General features: G+C 47.3%; 1 protein-coding gene across 1 annotated transcript; it reads right to left on the bottom strand.

Moving 5' to 3' along the window:
• Positions 1 to 1,032: 1,032 nt before the first annotated feature.
• On the bottom strand, positions 1,033 to 8,313 carry CBLN4 (cerebellin 4 precursor). Its single transcript, XM_006747148.3, has 3 exons — positions 7,016 to 8,313; positions 3,871 to 3,987; positions 1,033 to 2,238 (listed from the first exon to the last, which is right to left on the bottom strand). The coding sequence occupies exons 1-3, from the start codon at positions 7,304 to 7,306 to the stop codon at positions 2,041 to 2,043; spliced, it is 606 nt and encodes a 201-aa protein (XP_006747211.1). The 5' UTR covers positions 7,307 to 8,313; the 3' UTR covers positions 1,033 to 2,040.
• Positions 8,314 to 9,534: the final 1,221 nt, after the last annotated feature.

The following is a 9,534-nucleotide window of genomic DNA, read 5'->3' as shown; positions in this document are numbered from 1 at the left end:
TTAAGCCCCACATTTTCTCTGTTCCATCATAGGTGTCTATTAATAATTCCAATACCCTGAGCCATTTTGCTAAAACAATGACTAATAGTGTATTTATCCAAGTATAATCCAGTCTGCTGCAAGGTAGAGACGCAAGCCCTGAATACAGAGAGCCTGGGGGAGGTTAAATTAGAGCAGGTATATATTTGCGGAGGATGACACTCATGTTTAGATGAAAGTGCCCCGTGCAATACTGTTTTTCTCACATTACGCAATCACCAAGGAGGAAAGTTTCTGACTGAAAGCCAGCTGGAGAGTGAATAACTTGCCAAGCAAAACACTGAGGATCCGATGCTAACATCTCCAGATAATTCTTCTTGGGGCGGGAGGACAGTGTTCCTGTGATGAATGAATATTTTGACTTGGTGATTAATCACAATTATGCTAGAAGACTTGCCTACATGTCTCCTCCTACAGGGTCCTCTAACACCTTCCTTGCTGCCACCATCTACAGAAGGGGCTCTCCAAAATTGCTTTAATTGACAACAGACCAGGAAATTGAGCCAAAGCTCCAGATGAGACATCTATAATAATAGTTCCTCCTCAAAAGAAACCTGTGATCTTCTATTTGTCTTTTAGTGTTGTGAAGGGGGCGGAACTTTTCCCCGAAGTCTTCACATTGAAAATAGCGGTCTCTATACCATGGCCACGCACTCATTCACTGAGCACCCTCGGGAGATTTTAGCCAATTTTTTCAACTTAACTACCTAAGAGTAAGTCCCTTCTGAAAGAAAAGTTTACAGAGTCCATCGATTCTCTTTTGGCAGGCTGACAACTCCTGGATTAGAACAGATTAAACACAGGGAAGCCTTCCCACGCCAATTCAGAGAAGGTTCTCCCCAGATTCCGAAAGCTTTTCTTAAACTCCGGGAAATGGAAATGAGAAGGGGGAAGGAAAGAAGGTTTGGTGAAAAGGGGGAAATAAACCATGGAGAATAATATTTCCCGAACCGAAAGGACAAAACAATTCAGCTAACATATATTAACCTTTATTCTATGACAGAGACATAAATAATTTTATGAATTCATATGACTTGTACAAAAGACAAAATAAGATATTGCACTAAGTTTAGATATGGGATATTTGGATTTAATATTAGCTAAACAGATAAATATATACAATTTAAGGAATTAAGGCAAAACCATATGATACTTTCAAACACAACAGAAGGCTTGAAAAATAGGTATAATTAAAAACAAAGTATAGGATTTCCCACGGAGGAGGGCGGTTTGGTGGAGGTTTGGGGGCTGAGCACTTAGAACTCGCGTAAGCAACTTTTTCCTTGTCAGATTTATGATCTATTCTTCCTATTAGAAAATATAATTTGGAAAATATGACTCTTTCACATATATAATTAAAATACAACTATGAAGCATTCGTTTTTGTTAAGGGAAGTCATGTTGGTGATATCATAGGGTAACTTTGCGGGCAAGCCATTCGTTACCCTATTAGTAGAGAAGACACAAAGCCAGTCACTGAAAAACAACCCCCAGTTACTGCAAGAGAACAAAACAAACTGATTCCAAAGGAATAAAAACGAGTGTAATCAATATATCAACACAGCACACAGTTCTTTGGCAGTATCGTACTAACCGTTGATTGAAGTCAGAACTTGAGAGTTTTCTAATTCTTAGACCCGGTTGCCAGTCTTTTCTTAAAAAACAAAGAAATAAAATTCCACACCTGCAACGAATTCAGTGATTCCAGGAAATTAAATTCAGAATAAACCTCGCAGACAGCTTTTGACTGTCACACTTGAGCACAGGTACATATTATGTCTGCTGAGAGTCCCCATCCGAGGATACGGAGACGCACACACACACAAAATAACCTGTGAGACTGTGTATTGGTTCGGACAGGCCTAGAATCCTTAAAGAGAATCCATATTCACCCATAAGAAACCGATAAAAGACATCAATCCGAGGATGAGAAAATGATCTTCCAGTAACTCAGGGGTGGGCCACCCCTCCCCTGGATCAACATCATGGAGAAACCAAATCCTATAAGGGAAACACCAGAAAGCCGGAGAACGTGGAGTACTGCCAGCCTCCAACTAAGTTACCTTTCTCCAGTTTCAGGTAAACTTTATCCTCCTTATCCAGGTAGAGAAGCACACCGTTAGTAGCAGCTTCGCGAGTAACGTCTTTGTCCCCGGCAAAGGCAGATATTACTGGCTTCCCATTTAACATCAGGTTAACCTACGAGGGAAAAAAAAATCGCTGAATCGCTGAAAACATCTACCAGGGCTAATGAATAATGTCTGAGATGACAGACCCAGTAAAACATCTGATGTTCAGCAAATTCATCCCCAGCGATGGCTGCACTTAGTAGGTCCACTGCCAACCACAGTGGCTGCACTTAGTAGGTCTACTGAGCTGATTTTCTTTTTTTTTTTCAATTTCTCCCATAGAAATTTCCTGAAATGCTTACAAAAGAATACCATCCGTGGACAGCAACCTAGCCTTGGGAAAACTGGCCTCCCTTCAACACATAACTTAAGCTTGCTGTTTTATTTACTTCTCACATTCAACAGCAATCTTTTGGTAATGAAGCAAGCCTGAGGCTTCCCAGTAGAAGTCCAGTGCCCTTTTCTCTGATAAACCCAGATATAGCAAGATTCTACCAACACGTTTTTCAGGTTACTAAACCTGCACCAGGCATAGTGCTGAAGATCATTTGAAATTATGGAATGTGTATGTGTGTGTGTTGGGGGGGTGTTCTGTTTTTTTCTTCTTTCCCTGATAATGTGTATTAAAAATAATAAATGTACATTATTAAATGTGTATTAAAAAATAATAATCACCACCATAGTGAAGATTTTAATGATGGATAATTAGCAAGGAATTCATAATTAATAAACTCAAAATTATTAACAAATAATAAACTCAAAATTTTCTCCCAACTACAGTTTTGATTATACTGTGTTAAACATTACATAAATTTCCAAATATCGGGGCTTGAGAAAAGTTTTTCCACGCTCGTAAATTTCTTTACTAGATAGTCATTCCTTTTATGTTAAAAAAAAGTACTGCCTAAATTAAATCTGAGGATGATCAATTTACCCATTCGCTAGGAGCTGTGAAAGTGGTAGGACAGTGTGTAATCCACCTTTCATGTGGCCGTAGTATACAACACACACACTGAGCATAAGATAAAGAGAATGCTAGAATTCCATAGACATGCATTGGTATTATTGGGTGTTAGCATATTTGAATATTCTAGGAACTCGTCTTTGAGTGTAAGGTCAAGCCTATTACCTGAGAAAGGACAACACAAAATATGTTGCTAACTGTGGAACTGAAATTTCTAAGAATTCACTAGTTTTCAGAGTAACTGAGGATAAACTATTTAAAGCATACGCAGAGGAACGCCCTTTCGTAAAAAGTGTATTTTTTCTAATGGTTAACTGTGTAGCTCAAAATTTCTAACAATGATGGCAAATTTGTTTTATTTAATATGTACTTGTAAAGTTCTGCTAGTCTTACAAGTTTCTTCCTTACAAGTTCAAATAATTTTTGCACATTTAATGAAATCAAGATCTTATAAAGAGATTTGTGCCACTGAGTTTTTAACTAAGCCATGTTTTCTAAATGGTTGGTTGTTATTAAGGTAATACATTCTACTCTTTATTTTTCTATGTTTCCTGTCATAGCCTTAATGGATGTAATAAAGAAGAAAACTGGAAATAAAGTGTTTTAAAAATAAACTATAAAGATGGTTGTTTATTTTTATAATGAAAACACATCTTTGGATAAACACTTAAATACATAACCCACTGCCAATAAACACTGCCGTTTGGGGGTAGAGAGGGAGCAGTTCAAAACACATACCTGGATTGTTTGGCTCTGGTAGACTTTAATTACATGAAAGCTGAAACTGTAAATTCCTTTTCTTGGTGCTACAAAGACAGACTCCAGGGTGAAAAAATTACCCACGTTTACTAGGATCTACAAATAAAAATAATAAGTAACAGTAAATTATTAACAATAATCTCTTCTGTAAGTTTCCTTCCTTCCTTCCATCTTCCCCTCCCTCCTTCCCTCTCTCTTTCTCTATCTCTCTCTCTGTCTCTTTCTCTCTCTTTTTCTCTGTCTCTTTCTCTCTCTCTCTCTCTCTCTTTCTAGCTTTCTTTATTTCTTTCATAAGGAGTTTAAGAAACAATAGAGAATAAAACATTGAGTTCTACTCTTTTCCTCTTTGGTGACTTGGGAAATAGATTTGTGTAATGGAAGGTTTTTCTGTCTTTTAAATGGTAGAGGAAAAAAAATAAAGTAACTGCTTTGTATTCAGGCCTCAATTTCCAGCAAGGCCTGATGCCTCTGGAAACAACTAGGTAACACAGAGGACTTATAAATATTAGCTTTACCTTGAGAGTCAGATAAAAGGCATCTGCCCTGTATTTATATTCCCATCCTCTACAAGCCTTTGCAATGTCCAGAGATGACGTTTCCAAGACAGCCAATCGGCATCCATGGGCTCTCTGCAGTCATTCCTGGACATATCACATAGAGGCCTGGGCACCCCCTCCACCCTGTGACATAATCCATGACTGAATAGTGCACAGACTAATCTGAATGCCTGGCCCTCCCCTGAGCCTCCGCCAAACCTCTCCTAAGATCCATGGCCATTTTTTCAGTCCTGTGCCATCTAGGCCTTAATTATAATATTTTGGCAATGACTCAGCCTTTGCAGGCTGCCAAAAGTAGAGCATGAATAAGGACAGACTGTGAAATCGGTGGCCTTCTTGTGTTCCTGCCAGTGTTATCCGTTATCCTCTTCTCAATCACCTGCTCTTTATTTAAACTTCAAGGGTCAAAAATGAAAAGTAAAATAAGGCACTATTTCCTAAGAAAGCAGCAATGCATTTTGTATTCCAAGATGTGCAGCCTGTTTCTATTGCTTATTAAGTTTAACTCTGAATTTCAATAAGTGACCTCTTAATCCAAATTTGCAAATGTCACATAAGTCAGTCCCTTCCTATGAGAAGGAGAGTGAGAATGTTTGGGGGTGGGAAGTTGTAAAATGACTGAGGTTTATTCCATTTCTCTCCAAGAAATGAATATATAACTGGCATTCAAAAAAATCGGATGTCCCTATAAGGATACATTTCCACTGTATCAGTGGCAATCTGCCACTATCTCTTGTAAATGCTACATTCGTGCCAATATTAGGCCTTTTGCATAATTCCCTAAAAACATACTATCATCTCTGAGCAATGCACCAGAATAGAGTAGCGGGTCAAGTTGATGTACCAGGTTCAACCCTCGACTTAAAATACATGTATGTGTATAATTTTATTCTGAGAGTTCACCTTCTTCCAAATAATCCTCAGATTCTTTCTCTGACTTGATGATCAATGATCTTTCAGCAACGAATCACCAGTTATGCAATAATCCCCAGCAGAGCTGTTACAAAGATTTTTCTCAAGCACATTTAAAATAATTTGAGGTACTTAGCAGGGACTTCCTGACTCAGATACAAGTAGCATAATTCATTAGCAATAATGGAAATGTCTGATTAGTGTTGACTACACACAAGGCTGGATGTTGACTCTACATTGTAATTGGAGCGTCCCAGCACATACAGATTTATAATTAAATGTGTCTTGTGTTCTCTGAGATGCATGGTTCCCCAAACAGAAGAACAAATCCTCTCCTCCTCTAATTGACAGAAAGGTCATGGAAAAGAAGGCATTGTACAGTGCCATGTCCACAACGTCCAACATTTAATTAATGCATTGAAATATAAACCAGGGGTGGTGCTAGACTTTATTTCCATCAGGATGGAAAATACTGCACCAAAACCCCAAAGGGGCTGCTTCATTCTTTAAAAATTATAGCTATCTGATAGTAAGCCCCAGAGAAGCATTCTCTGCCTGGCCAGCTGGAGAGTGCATTACTTAGGAACAATTAAGTAAGGAATGGAAATGTCACCTCTTTCCTTCCCTGGCACACACTGCAGTACCACTTAACCTGTGTTCCCACACATGTGTCTTTGCATACAACTGTGCACTACACAAGTGACTATGGAATTTAAAAGACTCTGGGTGCTGTTAGGGTTGAACTTACAACCCCGGAGTCAGTTTCCAGTTTTAAGACTGCTTGCTAAAGCTAAGCTGATACCCCTGGGGTTTCTCATCAGCCAAACCCCAGAGCTCCAGCCACAGATTTCATCAGTTCCTCTCCACTCCCTACCCTCAATCCCAAAGTCTGTCTTTCCCCAGTAATTTGCAATTCTCTGAAAGGACCGGAGCAGGGGAAGGGAGCACCGGCTCCCCAGCGCTTCCCAATGGGAGCTCCCTGCAGCTGCCCTCCCTCTCCCTCCACAACTTTTCTCCAAGTACCACAGAAAGGCTTTCCGCTGCAGCGGCGCCTGCAGCGTGTGAGGGGATCCTGGCAGCAGAAAGGTGGGCGAGACCTGACCCACGCCATCACTGCCCGCCCTCGGCAGCCACCTGCGAGAGCTCTGCAGAGAACGTGGACCCCCAAAGCTCTCCTTGGGGAGAAGCTTCTCCACCTGGGGGGGGGGGGGACAAATCATTTATCCGGAGACCGCGAGGGGACCGCGCTGGAACCGCCTGGGCGGCACCTGCAGAGGAGTCTGAGCCGGGGGTGCCAAGCTCTGGCCAAGAGATTTCGAGGTCCAGGGACCAGCCTCCCGCCAGCTCCTATGGACCTGTTGCTGTGAAACTCGCCCCAAGCTCTTGTGGCTGGGCTCTGCGCTCCCAGCCTCTCCCCCTCCTTTCTCTCCGGAGGCCAGGAGGGAATGCGGGCAGGGGCGGTGGTGGGAGAGACAGAAGTTCCAGACCCAGACCTATTTGGGAAGGCGAGTGCCGAAATGATCCTCCACAGCCCAGTCAGACCAACTTAGCCTGAGCAGGCAGCCTGGGTCTCTGGGCTGCCAGAAGATCGACCCCCCACCCCACCATCACCACCCATACACACACCCGGTGCCCTGCATCCCTCAGGGTCTGACCTGATCGAAGTAAATGATGCGCGTCTTGTTGCTCATCTCCGACGGTTCATGGTTGGTGCTCCGCACCGCCGAGAAGGCGACCTTGGAGTTGGCCGCCCGGACCGAGATCCCCAGAGGGGAGGAAGAGGAGCCCTTGGAGTCCGTGGCCGGGTTCGAGTCGCACACCACCAGACACTTGCCCTCCAGCACAATGGGCTCCGTGTCGTTCTGTGCCCAGACGGGCAGCACCGGCAGGGTGAGGGCCAGCAGCACGGCCGGCACCACGGACAGCGCCCGGCTCCCGGAGCCCATGGTGAGGCGCGTGGGCAGCCGCAGCCGGCTGACGCTCCCGCTCGCCCGCTTCGCCTCCAACCCCGGGACCCCGGCGCTCGGGAAGATGCCAGTGGCTAGATCGACAGCGCTGCAGGAACGGCGGCGGCGGCGGCGGCGGCGGCGGCGGCGGCGCGCACACTTCCCCCAATTCTGTGGTTTGAAGTCAAAGTCTCCGCTCGCGCTCTCTCGCGGGCTCTGTTACCTTTGTCCTTTAAGGAGCTCATGCAGAACCCCCTACCCCACCCTCCTCCGCCCAAGAATCAGCCCTGCCTGGGGCCCCTGCACCCACCCTTGTTCCTGGACATCTAAAAGTCTCCACACCCTCACATTCACAACTCAAAGAGGAAAACGGTAATAAATTCTCACCCCAAACCCAAGCACCCCCAGGTGGACGACGGAGCAGGAAAAACAAAGGAGACTCAAAGAAAAGCCTCGGGGGTAGGTGGGTGCCGAGCGGTGCGGCTGTCGGTCCTGTACGCGTCCGGCTTGCGGCAGGGACGATTTACAGAGGCAGAAGGTGTTTCCCGGACTGAGAAGAACGCGAGGCTGTGTTCATGGCCAGGACTCCGGCGACTCCCACTTTCGCCTCGTCCGAAATTCCCCACACCTCGGCGCCTCTCGGACGTCGGCAGGTAGGCAGCAGCCAGCCGGGTCCCGGGCACGGAGAGCACCGGTCCGCGGGATCAGTTCCAGGGCGCAGGGCGGCTCGGCGGCGGGGTCCTCTCCAGCCGCTGCCACGCGCCCCGAGTCCCTGCGCACAACTTTGTCCTCGCGCAGCCGGGAGGGCGCCAGGCGGGCACACGCGCGCTATTTATAGGAGCGCGGCGTCCGGCAGGGTCGGCCTCCAGCTCACGCCGCTGGCTCCCGGGAGAGGGGGAGAAGGAGTCGAGTGACCCCAGCGAGCGGCTCCGGCCCGGCGTTGAACACACCCCGGAGCAAGCGCGGCTCACACCGCTGCTGTCTGCCGAGGTCCGGGGCCACCCAGCCCGGGGAGCGCGCGGCGCGGAGAGTGTGTGCCCAGAGAGACGCGCGCACAGCCCCGCGCTCGCCCAGCTCCGCGCCTGCTCGCCCCTCCTCGGTCTGGGCGGGCAGAGGGGGCTGTGGCTCTCCTCGCCCCTCCCCAGCGCCGGACTCCGCCGCCGAGCGCTCTCCGAGCCGAGCGCGGGGCTGCCCGCCGGGGCCGTGAGCCGGCTGCGCGCTGCCCGGGACCTGGGGACCCGCCGGCGTCCCGACCGCGGCTGGCCCAGAGCCGGCCCCAAGGCGCCCTGGCGCCTGGCGAGCTCTGGGGAGCCTCGGGGCGGACCAAAGCCGGCGGGGGCCGCTGGGACGAGGTGCCCAATGCCTTCCGCTCAGGGAAGACGAGCCTCAGACGCTGCAGGGGCGAACCCACCCACACCGCGAACCCACCCCAAGCCAGGCCAGAGGAAGAGTGAGAGAGAGTTAACAGGGCAAGAATAAGTCCTCCGAAACCGTACCCCTAAAAAAAAAAAAAAAAAAGCCAACTTCACTCTTGAGAATACAGCACCCTCTTGATGTGCCACCCTCCCCTCTGGGCCACCCCACTGTCATCTTGGCCTCTGATTGGCAAGATTTATCTTCTCCTTTCACAGCCACCACTGGGAGGGAAGGGCTTGTCTCTGTCTGGCTGCGTGAACTTGGCCAAGTCACTTACCCTATCTGTGAGGGCAGGACTCCCCTATGCAAGGTCCTGTCAGCCCTCCAGTTCTATCATGCTTTGGGGTCCTGTCACTCTCTTCCCAAATGCCTTTTAGACTTCCAGCTGACAAAGGGTAGGTACCGAATCTTCTAGCAAAACAGCATCCCCAGCAGCCATTCCTGACTAATTATGAATCGAAGGGATGTTTGTTGAACAATGTCCCCCAGAGAGATGGCTCCCCTGTTCCTTCCTGAGTGAAGGGCATCCTCATGAACATGGATTCAAGCCCCTCCACAACAGAAGCCAGACCTGTATCTTCAGTCTTGAAGGGTCCTTCATAAGGGCTGAGTGTTGAACCATAAGCACCACACTGCACCTCCAGTTGTTAAAACTGCAAATACTTCTACTGCTTGGTATTTCTCTGGCCCCCATTCCCCCATAATCTTGCAACTAGATGAGTCCATGCCTGGAGCCAGAGGCCCTCCCAGATGCTGCTCCAGAACAGTGCTCTGTTCTGACTGGCAAGTGCTCTTTGTCCTAATGCTGACTA

This window comes from Leptonychotes weddellii, chromosome 10, assembly GCF_054177405.1.
Source record: "Leptonychotes weddellii isolate Sample4059 chromosome 10, ASM5417740v2, whole genome shotgun sequence".
In the NCBI taxonomy this organism is placed as follows: Eukaryota; Metazoa; Chordata; class Mammalia; order Carnivora; family Phocidae; genus Leptonychotes; species Leptonychotes weddellii.
The sequence above is the reverse complement of the archived record's forward strand: the minus strand, read 5'-3'. Positions and strand labels throughout refer to the sequence as shown.